General features: G+C 48.8%; 1 protein-coding gene across 2 annotated transcripts in view; it reads left to right on the top strand.

Moving 5' to 3' along the window:
• Positions 1–1157: 1157 nt before the first annotated feature.
• Positions 1158–19935, top strand: part of PKM (pyruvate kinase M1/2) — a 26396-nt gene continuing 7618 nt past the window's right edge. The window contains exons 1-7 of one of the 2 annotated variants that reach the window (XM_027123514.1): positions 1158–1379; positions 12680–12861; positions 13440–13531; positions 16630–16761; positions 17232–17418; positions 18151–18421; positions 19692–19842. In XM_027123514.1, coding sequence (XP_026979315.1) covers positions 12708–12861; positions 13440–13531; positions 16630–16761; positions 17232–17418; positions 18151–18421; positions 19692–19842 — 987 coding nt within the window. In that variant the 5' untranslated portion in view covers positions 1158–1379; positions 12680–12707. The remainder of the gene's footprint in view (positions 1380–12679; positions 12862–13439; positions 13532–16629; positions 16762–17231; positions 17419–18150; positions 18422–19691; positions 19843–19935) is intronic. The other variant, XM_027123515.1, reaches the window with a different exon arrangement.

Genomic DNA, 19935 nt, shown 5'->3' with positions numbered 1-19935 from the left:
AAGGGGACCAGAAAGGACTTACAGAAGAAATTAAAATACTTTATCTCAAACAAATTTAGGTGGTCACTTTTTCCTTGTCAGCTTATCTGAGCTAACAGGAAAGCATAATGAAGGCCTGTGATTCAGCTGCAGGCAGGGCGTCTGCCTGAGCAGGTCACACCCCTTGGTCTCATTTTCCAGGAAAAGGAAAGAACCTAAGATAATAGTATTCACGATTTTTAACGAGCCAACATTGTATCTGCTCTCAAAACTTGTTCTCTTGAAAGATGGCAAGAGTTAACAGCTGTTTCGTTGATAACTGCTGTCATCACTTGTTATTGGCTAATTTCTGGGAAATCAGAAAATGTCTTAGAGAAGAATGTAGGAAAAGCTCCAACAATAATTGATTTAAATACACAAGCTTGGAAACAGAAGTGCTTACTTCGGCAGAGATTATGGGCTCTCACGTTCTGACATTTCCTGATGGAAATATAAAAAATATTAATACCTTCTATTCACTTTCTACTCTCAGGCACTCGCTCTGCAGGACTGTAGCCCCTACATAAGTATTCACATGGTCCCAACTTCCTTCTTTGTTCTAGCCCCAAGAACAAAAGGGCCTCGTGCTCCCGCTCCATGCACACTCCGCCCTCCCTGGTTCTCCCTACCCCGTTCCAGTGTCGGAGCCCCTCCGAAGACGGCCCAAACCTCCAACCATCCCATGAGTCTCCATCCTTCCCCACCTCTGATCCCATCTCAGGCTCGCGAACCTCGGGTTCGGCTCAGTCTCGGGGGTGTGCAGTGGAGCGGGCACCCGGGCGGGGGGAGGCGGGGAGTCGCAGGGCAGGGCTGGGGGAATGCTGCCTGGGGACCCATAAATCTAGGCATCATCTGGATAGGCCAGGGCAGCTCAGCTGGGGCGGCCTGAGCCAAGGGTCAAGAGGAGAGCCCTGGTCCAGCTTTCCAAATTGGCGGCAACAGGTGGCCCGGGCGCCGGGGGACCGGGGGGGGGGTAGGTAAGATACCCGGAGCTCCGGGGGCGGGTCCTGCTGCCTCGAAGCTTCCCCATTGGGCGCTGAGGACGTCAGTGCTGTGACTTTTTGTAACATGTCCTTCCGCCACGGAATGTAGTCCGCCTCTAAACGGCAACCTGCCCGCCCGTTCCGCCCCTCAGCACTTCTACTGAAGGTGACTGCGCCCGGCGAGGACGCAGAGGGGCGGGGCCCCGAGAGCTGGGAGCCAGGATTGGGTGGGGGGCGGGGCGGCGGAGGGATTGCGGCGGCCCTTTAGCTGGGATAACCTTGAGGCTGAGGTAGCTGATCCCCGCACTGGAGCGACGCGCTGCGAGCTTTCGGACCTCCCTGTGGTAGCCGCGCATCCCGAACCGGACGACGTCGGAGGTGAGCTTGGGGAGAGATTGGGCCATCCGTCCCCACCGGGGCTCCGTCGCCCCTGCCAGTGCGGAATCCTGGCCCGCCTGCGCACTCAGTGTGGCGCAGGATCCGTGGCATCTTGGATTCACCCGGTTGGGGTCTGAAGAGACGAGAAAGGGTGCTCGCGCCTAGGGCCTCCTCTTCAGAGCCCCCAGCTCCTGCTTCTTCCGAAGGCAGATGGGTCAGCCAGCCCCATTTCTGTCCCAGTCCCTAACCTTCCCCCACCCCCAGTCTGGTCCCATCCTCCCCTCCCTTTATCTCCCTCTTCTGTCTGGTCCCATCCTCGTCTTCCTCCCCTTATTCTCTCCTAATCTGATCCTTTCTCCCTCAGTCTCCCTCCCCCTCCCCACCACGCTCGTCTCCTCCCCTTCACCCTTAATACTCGCTTCTCGTCTTCATCCTGTCCGTGTCCCCCTCATTCTGATGCTTTCTTTGTAACCTCTCCTTGAAACTCCTTCTTTAGCTCCGCTCCCCCGTCCCTCCTCCATTCGGATTCTGTCCCCTCCTCGTACCTACCCCCATTCATGCCTTGGCTCCCGCCCCTCCCCCTCCTCTCTAGTCACGTTCGCTCCACCGCATCCCTCTTCTTTGCAGCCTCCTTCTCGCCACCCGCGTCCTCGCCCCTCCCCCTCTGTACTGGTCACGTCCGCCTGCTCTCCCGCCCCCCCGTCCCTCGGTCTCCCATCTCAGTCCTGTCCCCTTCTCCATCAGAGTTCCCCACCCTCGGGCTCTCCTGCAGCCCCGGGCCCGCGTCCCGGCGTCACCGCCCGAAGTGCAGTGGTCTGCGGTTGGGCGGGCTGGCTCGCGTGCGGCGGGGAGATGCAGCGGCGGCCCGGGGCGCAGCTAGAGGTTACGTAACTCTTGGTCTTCCCCGCTGCAGAGGAAGAAAGAGTGGCTGCCCTGTGGTGGCGCGTTCCTGTTTTGTGCCGCCTTGAATATGATGGGGCGGCCGCAGGGCTGCTCTTGCTCCTAGGAGGTTACTGGGCTCCATCCTGCCAAGGCGGGGCTGCACGTAGCGGCCCGGGACCCGCCCTGCAGAGCCCCGCCCCGCGGGATCGCGGACCACTGACCTTCGGGCCCGTTACCGGCCAAGCACCATCTCTGGCCCGACAAGCCTCCGCGTGCTGCTCAGAGGCCTCCTTGCGTTCGAGCCACTCACCTGGCTCCCCGCCTCTGCTTCATGTTACTTAACAGATGCGGCTGATTGTAGAGCGCAGAGGCCACGGGTTGGGGTGGGAGCAGGTTATGGGGAGAGTAGAAATACGTCAAGAGCTTGGTGCCACGTGCCTGCATTCACTCAATAAAAACTTGTGTGTAAAGAGCTGTTTTGGGGAGCGGCGTGGACACCAGGATGGCTAAAATGGTTATAGCCCACGGAACTCACCGTCTAATTAGGGAAAGAACATGAAAGTTATCAGTGGTAAGTGCTGTGAGGAAAGTACACACTTCCTGCTGGGGGTTGAGGGGAGGAGGCCTCACACTGGGTTTGAAGAAGCAGGAAAGCACCTTCCAGTCTGAAGGTTATTTAAAGACCTAGTAATGGAAAGGCATCCCTTGGCTTATCTGTGTCCTTGAAGCCCAGGACACTGATCCTCCTCTGCACAAATTGGCCTGATAGTTGAGGTCCGGGCATGATTGACAGAGGCATTGGGAAGTTGGAAACAGGCTTTTTCTAGGTCAGGTTTAACTCATTAACATACTGACATGAGTAACGGTGGGAGTTCAGCCTCTGGATCTCAGTTTCCCATGTGTAACTTGTAACATTTTTCCTCTTGATTGTTGAAAGGATTGGTTGATATATACACACCTACATGGCTATATGTTGAATACTCAGTGCAGTGTCTAATCTCAGGTGAGATGCCTCCAAATGTATTCTTTTGGTCACTGAGCGCAATTACTTAAATCGTAATTGAGTGCAAGGGCTCCTCTTCTGTCTGCCATCCCCAAACCACATACTCATAGTTAATCTTTGGGAATCAGGCTCTCTAAATGGCAGACATCTGGAAACCAGTCCCCTCCAGGGTCCTGGTACAGTGTTTACAGAGTAACTAATAATGTTACTCTTCAACTCTCCACTTGCTACAGGGGCTCTTTGGTCCTCTAGACAAAGGAAGGCAGGAGGGGGATAATTTGCAGCCTTTGGTGTTTGGCTACAAGAGTAGAAACAAACTTGGAACCCCAAGACTGAAATCTTCACCTGTTCCATTCCCGCCCACTCTTGGTAGGGTTCTGGGATTTGCTCAGCCAGCTGGTTAAGTGTGAGGTTAGGATTAGAGGCAAAGGACAGTAGCTCCTTGTTGGCCCTAATGAGGGTGTGGCCACTCCCTGGGGTAGAGAGGAGGGCCTAGGTCAGGACTCTGCAGCATTGTTAGCAAATAATTTGCCCTCAAGTTGCCTGAGGATGCTGTTGGGAATGCAGTGGGCTGTTCCGAGGGGAAGAATATGTAACCCATCACCAGGTCTGTGTGTGTAGGTGGGGGAGGCTTTGGGGAAGATGACTCAACCTTTGAATTTATCTGCTTTTAAGAGAACTCTCTTCATTGGGTGAGTGGGGAAACTGCATTGTGGTCTTTGCCGGCTTAAAAAGTCCCCCTCTCCCCTTTCAGTGAGTCAAATAATGAAGCATGCATTTCCCCCAGTTAAAAGTGTCTCAACTAAGTGACAAATGGTTGGTGGAGGTCCCCAGGCTCTCTGTACTGCGCTTAGGTGCAGCATGGCAGAGCCTCATGCCCAGGTGATAACAGTCTGCACACCTATATTTCTGAGCCTTGTGCAGTGGGCATGGCAGCCATTTTGGGAATACGGGTTGTAGTGGACATGAATAACGATGACTTAAAGAATGTCCTTGAACTCATTTCTGAGTTACTGGACTTGAGCCTAAGTATATGGACATTAGTCTTCTGTCTAGGGCAGCTGCTCTCACTTTAAGCACTGCATTAGAAGTAAATAATTTTAGTGTTGAATTCACAGTTTAGCCAAGAGCATTATTGGGTCTTTAAGAATTGCAGCCCCAGTGATTTGGCAAGTTTGGTAGCTGTTACTCCAGACAGAGCTAGCACCTTATGGGAGGTGCTTCTGTGCTTTGAGTATTGTGACATTAATGTGGGGTCACAGGAAAAGCCATTTTATTTCTTAAAGCTGTTTATTAATGTTGAGGCAGTGGAAGAAATAAGGAAATGGTTGAGAGCAGGAAGGTAGAAAAAAATGCAGCTCTTGATTACAAACTTGCACTACAGGGTTTTTTATTTTTCTTCAGCTTTCATGAAGGCACGCCAGGGTGTGTTATTTTGGATAAGAGCTAAGACTGAGGTGAAGGTAGGGGGAAATGACTCATTTGACAATATCTTTATTTCTGAATCATTCAAACTATCCACAGTCAAACCCCGGTTAACTGGTACACCGTAAGACTAAGTTGTCCATGGGAGCAGAGTTTTGCAACCTCGTTGAGGATCTTGTGAAATATGTGATTTATTTCGTGAACGGTCTTATAGGACCTTGAGTCATCACTTTAAGCATCAATTCTGATACAGATAGGAATAGAACAAAATGAAGACCATTCTTTTTTTTTCTTCTTCTTTAACCACAAGCCAGCCTTAGACTAGATAAATGAATAGGCTGATTATTTGGGGCTTTGTTAAAGAAGCTGTTTTGGGAAGGTGAGCCAGCCTGGGTGGTCAGGCAGCCTCTGCTCTGCCTTTTGGCCTCCTGCTATTACTGCTCAGCTTAGGAGGGGAGGTTGGCAGGGCCACCAAGTGGTGCAGCCCCGCCCTTGCAGCCGTTTTTCCTTCATTGGTTTGTGCTGGTCTGCACGTAGGAGGGAGAGCCAGCCTGCAGTACTTCTGGTGGCCTCTGCGACTCACCTCCCCCAGTTCTTTCTATAGGTAAAACTCCTGGGGAACTGTAAGCCTCTCTTTCCTGACGCCAGCAAGCTGTGTTTGGAGGTCAGATAAGGGCTTTAGTGGGGGAGATGCCAAGACGAGATATGACAGGGCAGAGGTTGCTGGTTATAGCATTTCAGAGTATGGACCAGCTCAGCTGATGCAGTTTAAAAAAAAAAACATTCTCTGAAAGGAGTCCCAGCCCTTCGAAACATTTAATCAACCAACAGATAACATTTATTTAACTTTAGACAACTGGTATCCGTCCTATCTCAGGTGATGAGTGCAAAATAATTACTCAGTCAGCTGAGTCAGTCATGGTATATGAGACAAAGTCGTACACATTTTGGAGGAGTGCTGGAGTTTTGATCTAGTTGAGGCAGGGAAATGAAGACTTGGTAAACAAAACTATTCTGATACCTGATATCCCTCTTTTGTTATTACATTAGAGAGCAGATTAACACATGTCACCCATCAGATGGGCAAACATTTTAAGAGTCTGACAGTATCAAGTGTTGGCAAAGGTGTGGGAAGGCAAGAAATCACTTTACTGGTTGGTTGTAAGTGGATATAACCACTTTGGAGAGCAATTCAGCACTATTTAGTAAAATAGAAAATAAATATACCCTGTGGCCCAGGAATTGATCTCTGGTTATAGAAGCTCACACCTGCACAAGGAGACATGTACTAGGAGAGTTGTTATAAGTATTGATTAATGAGGAAAAATTGGGTTTAATGGAGAAATGACCAGCCAGTAAGGGAATACATAAATGGTCTAGTTATGCATTGGACTAGTATAGCAGTTCAAATGAATTAACTAGATCTGTGTACCAACTAGATAGATCTTAAATGTGCTGGAAAAGCAAGTTGTTTGATGATGCCTTACAGTATATTACTTAGGGTACTTTAGAAGACAGCAATATCATAGGGTTCAGTATAGATACAGACACCCTTAAATGAACTAGAAGGATACAAAATTCATGACACTGGTTGGGTATCACAGTTCATGATGGGATGTGGAAGGGTTGGAGGGACCTGGGAGTGGAGGAAAAAATGACCTGTATATAATGATAAATTTTTGTTTTAAGTCTAAAGAAAATATGGATTTATTTTTTTAACTTTTGGCTGCACTTCACAGCTTGTTTGGCTGCACTGCACAGCTTGCGGGGTCTTAGTTCCCCAACTAGGGATTGAACGCAGGCCCTCGGCAGTGAAAGTGCAGAGTGCTAACCACTGGACTGCCAGGGAATTCCCTGGATAAATATTAATGGTCAGTTCTGGGTGGTAAAAATACAGATGTTAATATTTCTTTAGTTCAAAACAAAATAAAATAGCAGCAAACTTATGATGGTTACTGCAGGAAGACCAGGTATACTAACTAGGTCAGTGCTCTGGGAGAGCTGGCACTGCCGTTCCTCCTTTCACTCCCCCCTTCTTCTCTCTGCAGCTGTGATGCAGGGCAGCTCTTCCTTTAAATGCTGAGCCAGTGCCTCCCTTTGCTGAGGCCATCACCCATCCTGGTGTTGTACCTGGCTTGCAAAGGCCCTAAATCAGTGTCCCAGGTTCCTTGCTGCTTCCAGAGTGTAAATACATGCCCTGAAGCATTGCCTCATAATTTTAAGCCTAGTAAGGAACACAACGCAGCAAAAGGTTCATCTAAACTTCCTCCTTCCGACTGAACCAGTTCTATTCTCCGAGCATCTGCAATCAAATCCTCGGCATCTGAGATGGTAGAGGTTTCTCTGTCGGGACTTCCTGCCCTGGAGTTGAGTGGTCCTTTTGCGGGGTAGGCTCATTTAATATCAGCTTTTCTGCCCTATTGCACACTCGGATTTGAAATAGGACCTTGGGCTCCTGCTTATAATGTTTGTCACTTAGTTCTAGCCCTGAATAAAAGAAGGGAATTTTACTTGAACCTACAGGTGGGTTCATTTTGTTTTGTGTAACCTGGTGACACCAGACTTTGCTTTCTGTTATGGGGCCTGCTGAGGGTAGAATGGACTTAATATAACTCCCATCTCTTAGCTAAAAACTGCTTGTCCTCCCCCCACTCCATATGCAAATACACTGTTGTCATTACTCTAACTGTATATGAGGATGAACAGCCATTTACTTCAGACCTTATTAGGTTCTGTGGCTGGCCCAGCACCCATTTTGATCTTCTTGCTACCATAGTCAGATTAGGGCCAGTCTTGGGAATTACATTTTTCTGCTCCATCATCTAGGAACAGAGGTCCTAGAGAGCAGGCTGGCCTGAATGCCTTGTCCAACACGTTGTGATGCAAACTTTCTAACGGATGTTGGTGTTCTGAAGATTTGGGAATCAGACCTTCATGCTGGCTTGTAGACTTAAGAGGTGTAGGTAGCAAATGGATGTCAGCGCGAGAAACACAATCATAGGTACCAGGTGCCATCATTATTGAGTTTGTATGGTGAGATTGGCATCAGAGCAAAAATTGGTGCAGGGAGCCCTGGCTGGTTAAATAAAGATTTTATGCAGATGCGGGCTCATAGGCCAGGCTGGTTTACTAGGGCAGAATGATGTGGGCTTTTGTGAAAGCTAGAATTGGTGGAGTGAAGCATGATTCTTTCCCAGGACAACCTGCCAACAGTACTGACACTAAGTGGTGCTGGGTATTTTTTCTTCTATGATTTTCACCCTCAGGTTTCTGAAGAGTGACCAAAGAATTGTGTCTGGCATAAACAAAACTATAGCTTTAAAGAGCCAGGAGCCACTTGAGAAAGGCAGGGTGGGAGCAGGGGCCCCTGGAACTGAGCTGTGACTGTGCCTGCTCCGTCCTTTCGGCCCACACACAATAAGGCCTCTGATGTTGTCTCGTTTCTCACAGAGGAGAAATGGCTCTGAGGAAGGTCCTACAGCAGGAGCTCAGGCTCAAGAATAAGGCTCCCATACCTGGGCACAGCATTTGCTGCCGTCAGTGGCTATGCTGGGCTCCCACGGCTGGCTGGAGGTTGCCTCTGCATGTCTGTGCCTCCTGCAGAGGAGGATGCTGTAGTGAGTCAGACTGGCATGAGCTGGCCGGCACTGTGCAGACAGCCAGCCGGAGGGAGGGCAGCTCTTTCCAGAGGCCCGCCCTGAGAAACCACCGCTGAGGCTGCGGTCCATGGGCTGGGGGAGAGTCCAGAGTGTGTTTTAGGTAGGATGGGCAGCTTGTGCTCCGGAGAAGAGGCTCATTGGGCAGGAGAGCCCTGACCCTCCCTGCAAGGGAGGCTCCGGGGCAGAGCCTGAGGGGATAGAAAACCATTGGTGACCTGGGCATGAGACATGAAGTCCCTAGTTTGGTAGAGGGCTTTAAGGACGTGGTGAGATCTTATAGGAACATGGACGGACTTCCTGACAAGCCAGCTCTTTTGGATTGCTGGTGTGCAAATGCACTCAAACAAAATTTCACTTGTTATTTTTGTACCTAGTAACCTGGATAAGCAAAAGATCAGAGCTTGCAGACCTCAGATTTTTTTTTTTAATATTTATTTATTTATGGTTGTGTTGGGTCTTCGTTTCTGTGCGAGGGCTTTCTCCAGTTGCGGCAAGCGGGGGCCACTCTTCATCGCGGTGCGCGGGCCTCTCACTATTGCGGCCTCTCTTGTTGCGGAGCACAGGCTCCAGACGCGTAGGCTCAGTAGTTGTGGCTCACGGGCCTAGTTGCTCCGCGGCACGTGGGATCCTCCCAGACCAGGCTCGAACCTTTGTCCCCTGCATTGGCAGGCAGATTCTCAACCACTGCGCCACCAGGGAGGCCCTCAGATTTAATTTGAGATGGTGAAATAGGGTTAGTGTTTGAGCCCAGTATAATTGTATCTGCTAATAGCATCTCCTGTCCTTGAGGCAGCCCTTCTGTACCAGAATATCCTTGTCACAAAGATTTTGCTCTGATGCTTGAGGACAGACTAAACAGGAAAAGAATTTTGTTGGATTTGGGCATGTGACTAACAGGTCTTTTGGCACAGAGTAGTCCTGTGGACCATATTAACCTTGTTTTTTTTTTTGCACTTTGAGATTCTGAATAGATCACGGTTGACTTTTTTTTTTTTTTTGGCTGTGCTGTGTAGCTTGCAGGATCTTAGTTCCCCAACCAGGGATTGAACCCAGGCCCGGCAGTGAAAGTGCCAAGTTGTAACCACTGGACCACCAGGGAATTCCCAAGGTTGACCTTCTTAGGTCAGTGAAACTATCCTGCAGTGCATTTGTGATCTAGGGCCTAAGATGCATTATCCCACCTCTGCTGTGTTTAGAATATTCCTGTAGTGCCTAGAGCACCAGTTGAATAATGGAACGGGGAGCTTCACATTTGTTTTAATTCCAACACTTTTACCAGGATGCTTTTAAATATATCATGTTCAGAAGAGGTACATTTGTAATTTTTCTTATTATGAAAGTGGTTAGTATCAGTAAGTTTTTTAGTAAGGAGAAGAAAGAAATTTGCAATTTGCTGTAATCCTACCACCCAGATAACATGTTGATAATATTTTGTTAGATATCCTTCCAGTCCTGTTATGTATGTTTAATTTATTGCCTCTTCTTGCCCCCCACCCCACAAAGAAAAGGGAGAGGGACCAGGTTCTCATATAAAATAGTGAAATGTTAGTAAACCAAGGTTTAAAGAGACTTTAAAGGAAGGCAATCTTTGGGGTGTTAGGGGAGGGGTTAAAGCATCGCAAAGGAGCCATTAAAAACTGTCTTACCTGCGAATTTTCTGTTACCAGTTTCTTGGTATTTTCTTGGGTGGCTTCTGTGTTTTCATTTATAACATAGCTGAATCTCTAGGAACAGCTACTACCTACTACTACCTGGATACCTGGTTCTTAAGGTAATTTCTCCATTACCCCAAAGAGCTTTAGGTGCACTCAGCTTTTACCTTAATCCTTGTACAGTTCTGCAGGGCAAGCCTTTCTCAGCTCCGAGCAGTCTTTGCAGGTGGGACCAAGGAGCCACCCTGAGCCAAAAAAAGAGCATTATGTCACTAGAAGCCCAAGCCCAGAGAACACGATAATCAGTGGCCCCAGCCGCATCTTTTGCAAGGAGACCCTAATGTCTGAGGTCTAGAGAAGATCCAACTGATGATTTTTTTATTTTTTCTTTCGGTATGCGGGCCTCTCACTGTTGTGGCCTCTCCCGTTGCGGAGCACAGGCTCTGGACACGCAGGCTCAGTGGCCATGGCTCACAGGCCTAGCCGCTCCGCGGCATGTGGGATCTTCCCAGACCAGGGCACGAACCCGTGTCCCTTGCATCGGCAGGCGGACTCTCAACCACTGTGCCACCAGGGAAGCCCCAACTGATGATTTTTAAGAAGAGTCGGGTTAGTCATTTCAACCCACTCATTGAGATCACAGTACAGTCCTCGCACTGGATGACTCCCTTTGCCTGGAGGCCACAGCAAGGCCTGTGTGTTCCAGTTGCCTTGGTGTGCCACCAGGCACCATCTCTTCAATAATGTTCCCTTAACAGCCAGACTCACCTAAGCCCAGGTGCTCTGGAGCTATATACACCCTACTTCAACCGTGAGTGCAGGTAAAGGGACCCTGGCTGCCCAGGCTGTGCTGTCAGGAATTCAAAAATTCCTCGGATTTTGTGGGGAAAGGGACATAGGTATAACTTTGATTTTGACAAAGAGGCATTAAGATACTCTGAAACATCATTCAGTAAACAACTGGAATACCCCCAAGTACTTGGTGCTAAGGGATACAAAACCAAATAGGTCACGGAGGAGAGGATGTTTTCATTTTGGTACCTGGTATGTTGTAGGGAGTTAGGAAACACATACTGAAAGGAACAGTATATATGCCATGTGGAATAGTTAGCTGGTATCTTATTTTCTCGTTTTTAAATATTTAGTTTCTGTAGCTGGGGACTTGTAGCCATCAGTTTTCAATAGCTTACAGGAAATTCACTCACAACTGGTCGCAAAGCTTCTTGGGCTTTTTCTGGACTTATCGAGGGTGGCAGAGATGGGTTTAGATGCATGCTTTGTTCGAGCCATGCAGAGAGGCCACAGAGTCGGGGATGGAGGAGGAGACAGAGTAAGGGTTACATGTATGGGATGCCTTGATTTGGAGCCCTGAGATTTAGGAGGCGGTGGGACAGGGCGAAGAAGGGCTTGTTCCTGAGCCTGGGCTGAAGCACTTAGGCGAAGGATTTGAGAAGGAGTAACCCTTGGTCTGAAAACTTGAGGAAAGGAATGGCATTCTGATGAGGCATGTCAGGCTTCTGGCTCACATCCTTCCCTGATGGTTCTTGAAACACTGCTTGGAAGCTTCTCAAGTCTCTGTCTGTAATCAGCTAACTAACCGGCTGAGTGAGTTTAGTTGTAAAGTCAGTAATGAAGAAAAGCAAAGGTCGGGGGCAGTTGTGCCCCTGGTCAGGATTGTGACCTGGGCTGATTAATTACCTGGAACAGATGGTCTTTGTCACTGCGGGTGGTGTACTTGTCAGTCTTAGGGAATTGGGTGGTGCATTAGAAGATCAGCTGGGGGAAGGATTTGACAAGCGTTAATTTCTTCATAGTGCAACTCTCCTGTTAATGTAATTATAATAATTTTAGAGCCAGACTGGTACCATTATGGTTATCCTTGGTTTGATGCAAATTGCTTTGCACGTCCTAAAGTCCTTCTGACCAAAAGTACCATATGTAATTTTTAGGTACAGATTCCTGGGATGAAAGATTTTGCATTCAGGGTTCTGGTTGAGCTTTGCTTCCTGTCCAGGGACTGGTTTTTATTGCTTGTCAATGGGCTGGGACCTATTCTCCAGCCTAGGATGAATTGAGTAATGGACTTACGTGGTCCTGTGGGTTAGAACTAGGAGGACTGCCTGGATAGTGGTTGTCTCTATGACCAGGAAAGTCACTTTGTGTTTGGGTGGGGATTGTTAAGAGGCAGTGTGGGTGTGCCTCCCCATAGCAGATGTTTGTAGCTTTGAGACAGCTTTTCATACAAAGATCTAGATTCACCAAGGTACTAAACTAGGGGTGAGTTTTTATATCCCTGGAAGATTGGTTGCAACTTCCTTTTGAGGAAGCTCCTGCAGTGCATGTAAAATGATGTTATTTTTATAGGATTAGCAGGGAAGTTGTTGAGGTAGATATTAGCCCAGTGTAAGGCAGGCGTGCTTACAGTGGATGCCTGGGATGTACACGTGTTGGGTACGTGGTTTTAACTTGTTCTTTGAGGTCTTTTCCACTTGCTCACAATAACGTGAGCCCGTGGCCTGACTTGAGGAGCACCCACACAGCCAGAGCGTGGCGGGGCTTCTTGTGGCTTCTGAACAAAGTGTGCTTGTTGAGTTAATGTGTAAGCAGGAAAGAGCTTCCTGTGCCAAGCTGTATATTATAGCCGCCTCCGGCTTCTCAAACTGATTACTCTCTCTTCAGCTCCCCTGGACCCAAGACCTCAGAAGCCATGTCGAAGCCCCATAGTGATGCCGGGACTGCCTTCATTCAGACCCAGCAGCTGCACGCGGCCATGGCTGACACATTCCTGGAGCACATGTGCCGCCTGGACATTGACTCGCCGCCCATCACGGCCCGGAACACCGGCATCATCTGCACCATTGGTGAGTGGGGGGTGCCCCCTCCCCCTGAAACGTGGGCTTCCTGAGACAGTGACCTTTCCTCTCCTGAAAAGACTAAATAAATGTGGCAGACCTGGGTACTGAGCAAGATGCTACAGAGATTCTTATGAGAACTGGTCAGAGGAGTTTGCAATAAAGAATTCTTATGCTTTCTGCATTCTGCTAAAGGTAAAATTTAGAGGGTATCTTCCTTAGCAGAGCATCTCAGAGACCTAGGGAAGGATCTTTTTGACATGCTCTGTACAACCAGAATTCTGTAGTTGGACATCTGTCTGGGTTTCAGGGAGAGCATAGAGGGCTGGCCGAGACTTACCTAGGCTTTCCTAATTAGATGGAGCCTGTAGAATTTGAAGGAAATGGGAGATGTCCTTCTAAATCAAGAAAGTAGGCTAGCACAGTAATAGTCATGTGTATGTTTTTTAAAGAATTTTGAGTTATTTGGGGGAAAAAATTATCAAGAGTTCTTTAAATTGAAGCAAACTTAAAGTGTTATTTCTCCTTTGGATAATTAACACTTAATGACTTTAAAACTTTTTTTTTTTTTTTTTTTTTTTAACTAGGCCCAGCTTCCCGATCAGTGGAGACGCTGAAGGAGATGATTAAGTCTGGAATGAACGTGGCTCGTTTGAACTTTTCTCATGGAACTCATGAGGTGTGCCTCGGCTGGGTAGTTTGGCCACTGGGGCAGCTTGTAGGAAATGGGGTGGGGATGTCGTGTTCATTTAGCCAGGGTGGACTGGGCAAGAAAGTGTGGGTTTTACAGCCAATGGGAAGATTGTCTTCACCAGCCCATCCCTACTTCCTTTTCCCCGTCTCCTGCCATCTCAAGTGGCCAGGTCTCCTCAAGCAAAGAAGACCTACTTTGTAATTGGCCCTGGTTCTCCCCAACACCTGTGCTCCATTAGCCCTCACCAAGGAAAGTGTGCAAGGGTTCTGGAAAGTCCTGGAAACTCCTCTAACCCATGGAGTTTGACACTCCTGCCCCAGGGTTTCTGTAACAGCTCATAACTGCAGTGACGAACCAGTAAGTTACCCTGCAGGTTATTCTGGCCTAGTTTAGACCCAAGATAAACTGGGCAGGTCCAGGAGAAGGGTTTCCATTATTGCAAGTGAAGACTGGGTCTAATGCACTAACACTATCTGGCATATAATACCTACCTAATCAGCATTGTGTTCCCAGCCTGTCCCTTCCCGGGGGTTTTGGTACATTAAAATAAAATAAAGTCAGCATACTTCCCCAACAGTCTGGTAGGAGTGTCTTAGTGCTGGGGCTGTTGATGAGCTGACCTGACTCATTGGACCTTACCCAGGGACCAGGTGGCAGCTATTGGGAAGTGCTCCATTCGTGCTTCTGTTCCCAAGATCAGAACAAACTCATTTTGAGGTGTGTGGGACCTGCCTGAGGGACAGTGCCTGACCTTCAGGTTCAACCACAGGCCATGGGATTTCATCCTGGTATTAACAGAGGAGGAATGGGTGAGGCAAACTTTCCCTCCTCTTGACCTCTGTATTTCTTGTTCAGGATAAAGAAAATGCTACCCTGTAAGGTCAGGAGGTGAGGGGTTGCCCTCTGGCATTTGGAAGTTGGTGTTCAGTTTCAGCTAAAAATAAAGCCTCAGGAAGTGCAGTCTAAGAGGTGAATTCCTCCTTTCTGGAAACATGAGAATCTTCATTGTAGGTTTTCTAACCCATGTTCCATAAACAGTTTATGGCCTGGCAGGTATCCGGCCTCCAAATATCATGAGGGCCTGACCAAGTTTAGATGAACTGTGCTCAGCAGGCACCCTGGGCAGGTTAAGACATCCATGGATGGCATTCTGTAATTTTCCAAAGGCAGGGCGTCCTCGGCAGGAGTCGCTAGGCATTCCTGTAAGTGTTAGCTTAGTCCGAAGAGAGAACTAAAGACATCACTGAACGTCAGTTCACAACTGATCCCTACTGCTGGCCTGTGCCAGGGTCTCCTGTGTGCAGGCAGAGTAGTAGAAATAGATTTTAAGAAGTTGACCTTTAACTAGGCTTTATGGCCTCTTCCATCCAGTAAAATAATACCACACAGCTCTGAAATGGCAAGGGCGAGTGGTATCTGCCCCTGCGGGAGTGGGGCTCACTCAGAAATTTTGTTTTTTTAAACTACAAGAGGCATTTGGAGATTATCTGTGCTTTAACTCGTCTTCCCAGATTAGAGTTGGGATTAAAAAACAAAACAAAACACCCAAGTCCCTCTTGTGGGTTTAATTTGAGGTTTTTGACCAGGATAAAACTGTGTGGTCTCTGAGATCAGGGTTTTGGAAACTGATCTGAAATTGTTCTAATGTTAATTATATAATGTAACAGTCTTAGTTTGATGAGTGGCTGGGACATGCTTTTCCAGCTCTTGACAATTTTAAATACTCTTCTAAGCAGAGCGTTGGAATTGCTTTTTCTCCCTCACTCTGACAGAGGGACATCCACATCCACATGTCTGCATCTGATCTTTTGGTTTTGTTGTTGTTGCATCTGATCTTTTGACAGCTTTGCCACAGTGTCTCTAGCCCCCACTTTTGGCAGTTCTCTTGGGCAAGATGTGTTCTTACTGAATGTGTGGTTCTATAATGCCATGTCGGCCAGAAATGCTGCCTTTATTTTTTTATTTTTTATTTTTTTGCGGTACGCAGTCCTCTCACTGTTGTGGCCTCTCCCGTTGCGGAGCACAGGCTTAGCGGCCATGGCTCATGGGCCCAGCCGCTCCGCGGCATGTGGGATCTTCCCGGACCGGGGCACGAACCCGTGTCCCCTGCATCGGCAGGCGGACTCTCAACCACTGCGCCACCAGGGAAGCCCGAAATACTGCCTTTTAAGCAACATACACTTAGAACCTTCCACAAGGACAGCGTTGACGGATGAAACGCGTTACCCTTCCCTTCCCACCTCCTGTTCTCAGGTGCTGCTCTCCTGGACAGAGGTGATTGAAGGACGAGGCCCACAAAGTGCTGAGTTGGGAGCCTCTGTTACTAGCAATGCCATATTGATAGCACGAAGAACTTTTGACATCTTGGCTCTGAGTCCCTTTTTAGTCAAACAGGAATGGCAAATGGAAAAAGAGAAAGGGCTTCAGAGGCGAGATTGAAGCCAGGATTTGTTGCAAGTGAGAAATGGCAAAGGTCAATTAGTTCAGAGAAAGGCGTATTCCCACCTCTCCCTGTTCCACTTCCGTTTCTAATCAGACTGCAGGAAGTGATCGTCAGAACCAGGCCTGCATGACTTTAGCAGTGAGTTATTTAGCTTGGGCCACCATTAACTTAAGTAAATAACTGAGTTTGAATTGCAGTTGTAATCAGTAGAGGAAAAGCTCAAAATTACCAAATCTATCAGTCTGACATTGATGGCCAGATCAGTATTATCCAGATACAAGTCCTAGGTTTTTTACCCCAGTCGTCTGCTTTATTTGCTGAGGGTATTTGATGAATCCTAGAGGGGGAGAAAGGAGACAAGCCTCTTTTATGTTGACATGTCTTGCCACCAAAACGTAAATATTCCAAAGTTCCTAAGATTTGCCCTTAGAGTGGGTAAGGGCTGTGGTACAAGTGGGTAGAGGCCAAGGAGGTTGACGTAAGCCGGTAGAGGATGCTCGGGGAGTGGGCAGCGTGAGGGTATACGCTGGAGGCAGAGGTCTAGAACACCCACAGCTCTTTCCTGAGTGATCAGCTTCAGTGCCGGTCCTAGATCCTAGTGTGTGGGAGGACGCTTATCATCACCCCTCCTTTCCCCCAGTACCACAAAGAGACCATCAAGAACGTGCGTGAAGCCACGGAAAGCTTTGCTTCCGACCCCATTCTCTACCGGCCAGTGGCTGTGGCCCTGGACACTAAAGGACCTGAGATCCGAACCGGGCTCATCAAGGGCGTGAGTATCCTGGGGAGAAGCTGGAGGAAGGCGCAGGGGACCCCAGAGACATCCTCAGCAGTCTGTCCCGGCCAGAAGCCACGTTTCTCAGAGTTTAGGTCTATAAATGAGAGTTTTATCCGTCACTGTAAGAAGTCTTGATTTCATCTACTTCGCTAAGAAACAATACCAGAAAGGAACCTCTTTTACGCTCCAAACCTACTTCCAAGTCTCTCTAACTTGGGGGAGCAATTTCTTTGTCTCTTTTCCCCTGTCATTAAATAGTATAACTAAAACATTCTAGGTTTCTCTTGGGTTATTTCCTTGAAATATACTAAGTTAGACAGTCTGATTATTTCTTTCCAAAGGAAAAGGCTTTATTGTTATTTGCAGCTGAGATTTGCTCCTTGTTCCCTAGAGGGAAGGGCTTGTCTTCTCCCGCTAGGAGGGCCCCGCTTCTTTGGACTTGTGGTTTACTGTCTTGTCTGTAGAGCGGCACCGCCGAGGTGGAGCTGAAGAAGGGAGCTACACTCAAGATCACCCTGGATAACGCCTACATGGAAAAGTGTGACGAGAACACCCTGTGGCTGGACTACAAGAACATCTGCAAGGTGGTGGATGTGGGCAGCAAGATCTACGTGGATGACGGCCTTATTTCTCTGCAGGTGAAGCAGAAAGGTACGTACGCGGGAGTTAGGGTCTAATTGTCTAAAACCAGCTCCCGTCTCTTAAGTTTCTCTGGCAGAAGATAGCTTATTTGGCTGGCAGCGAGATTGGGTCTCTGTATTCTCAGAAATTCCTTTTATAATAAACTCCTAGCCTCAAAAACAGATTTCACTTCAACTTAATTGAACTCTTGGGGAGGAGATGAGAAGGTTTCTTTTTTTCTTTCTTTTTTTTTTTGGCTTTGCGGTGCAGCTTGTGGGATCTTAGTTCCCCAACCAGGGATCGAACCTGGGCTGTCTGCCGTAAAAGCGTGGAGTCCTAACCACTGGACTGCCAGAGAATTCCCGAGATTTCTTTTTTACTCATCCTCACTACTGTAGGCTTTCTGCTTCCCTCCTCCATCCCCTCAGTAGGATACATAGAGGACTCCAGTGTGCCTGGGAATGAGAGCTAACATTTAAGTGCCAGGCACTATTCTCAGCATCTTACATGATAATTTGTTTGAATTTTAAAACCATCTTAGGAGTAGATATTATTATCCCTATTTACCTGAGGCACAGAGCGGTTAATTGACTTGCCCACGGTTACACAGTTAGTGGAGTTGGGATGTGAACCCTGGCAGTGTGGCTCCAGCACCCACCATGTGCTATTTCCCAGTTCTCTGTACTGGGGAGAGCCTGCTTCCTGGTGAGGACGCTTTTGCCCCTGTGGCTCTGCCTCTCGTACCTACTCCATTTCACACAGGTCCTGACTTCCTGGTGACGGAGGTGGAGAACGGTGGCTCCTTGGGCAGCAAGAAGGGTGTGAACCTACCCGGGGCTGCTGTGGACCTGCCTGCCGTCTCAGAAAAGGACATCCAGGATCTGAAGTTTGGGGTAGAGCAGGATGTGGATATGGTGTTCGCGTCTTTCATCCGCAAGGCGTCTGATGTCCATGCAGTCAGGAAGGTCCTGGGAGAGAAAGGAAAGAACATCAAGATAATCAGCAAAATCGAGAATCACGAGGGAGTTCGGAGGTAAGTGCACCCGACTGTCCCTGCCCCCTTCAGCCCCAGCCCAGCTCTGAAGAGCACGATATATCCTGTGAATCAGAATATCCTACGAGGGGGAGTGGAAGGCATTGGTATTTCAAGGGAAAAAAAGCTTCCCAGGTGATTGGGGTGCCAGCATCTTGACGTTGTTCCATGAGCCCAGGGACCAGCGTTGGAGAGGACAGGGTCACTGCTCCCAGGCTCAGGAGCCATTGTGCTGCGCTCCTGACACTGCCTGTGTTTGCTGGAATTGGGGACCACCAAGGGGGAAGACGGCAGGCTCTCAGGAAGGGACTCCCTCCCTTGGGAGCCCTGTGGAAGCCTCAGGGCCTGGTGTTGACACTGAAGCGTGTGGCCTCCTTGTCTTGCCTTAGAAAGCAGCCGGCTTGGTGATCGGGCCAGCTCTGGCATGGTATCTGCTTCTGAGGGGAAAGCATGCCGTCCTCTTCCAGGGGCACATTGTCCCAGCGCAGGTCCACCACCTCCCTAGTGCTTACCAGGTACGGCCGTATGAGTAAGGCCAGCTGGGTGACATCTGTTCCTCTTTGTTTCCCTACTAGAACCCAGCGCTGCTGACACCCCACACCTACTTGTGGGGATTAAGTGTGTGCTTGGGAAGAGTGGGGGGAGCAGTCATCCTGTTGTGACCTTTCCATCCTTAGCTTTGTGTCGATGTCCTTTGTACCGGGAAATTTGGGGTCCTCCTTGTGCCATCCTGATAAGCCATGGGTGCTTGCTGACCTTGGCTCCAGGCCAGGCAAAGCCATATTCTCATGCTTTCAGCAAGTTAGAGGGGGCCCCCTGAAGGAGCAGCCCTCAAGTGTCCTTGGCTGGGAGAGGCCACGGACCTTTGTGTCAGGAGCAGTCAGCCGCCTTGGGTTCCCTTTCTGCCCTGGAAGTGCCAACTGGAATGAAGATGGTAGAGAGACACCTTAAGAGGGGCCTCATAAGATGCAGATGGAGAGGAAATGAGTCCATGGGACTTTGGAGGAGACCTCGTCCCCTCCCCTTTCCCCCAGTGATGTGTCCATACTGGTGCCAAAGAAGCCCAACAAGCAGAACTGTTGGCCCCCTTTGGGGGACTGGAGTAGTTGAAACACCCCACCACCTCCATGCATCCATCATGGTGTCGTGGGTAGTTGTCCTGGTGCAAGGACGGCTAAGTTAGAGAAATCCCAGGAAAACTTCCTTTGCGTCACCTTACTTGTGGCCCCTGTTCCATATAACCTCTCTCTCTTTCCAACTTCCCTGTCAGGTTTGATGAGATCCTGGAAGCCAGTGATGGGATCATGGTGGCGCGTGGTGATCTAGGCATTGAGATTCCCGCAGAGAAGGTCTTCCTTGCTCAGAAGATGATGATTGGGCGGTGCAACCGAGCTGGGAAGCCTGTCATCTGTGCCACGCAGGTATGTGCCTCTTCCCGAGTTTGCATCCTTGCACAGGAAAGCTTTGGAGGCTACCCGGTCTCTTCGCATGGACCCTGCCCCATGTTACAGAGA

Source organism: Aethalodelphis obliquidens, unplaced genomic scaffold (assembly GCF_003676395.1).
Source record: "Aethalodelphis obliquidens isolate GAN/ISIS:26980383/991018 unplaced genomic scaffold, ASM367639v1 scaffold26, whole genome shotgun sequence".
Classification (NCBI taxonomy): Eukaryota; Metazoa; Chordata; class Mammalia; order Artiodactyla; family Delphinidae; genus Aethalodelphis; species Aethalodelphis obliquidens.
This window is presented reverse-complemented; position numbering and strand designations above follow the sequence as displayed.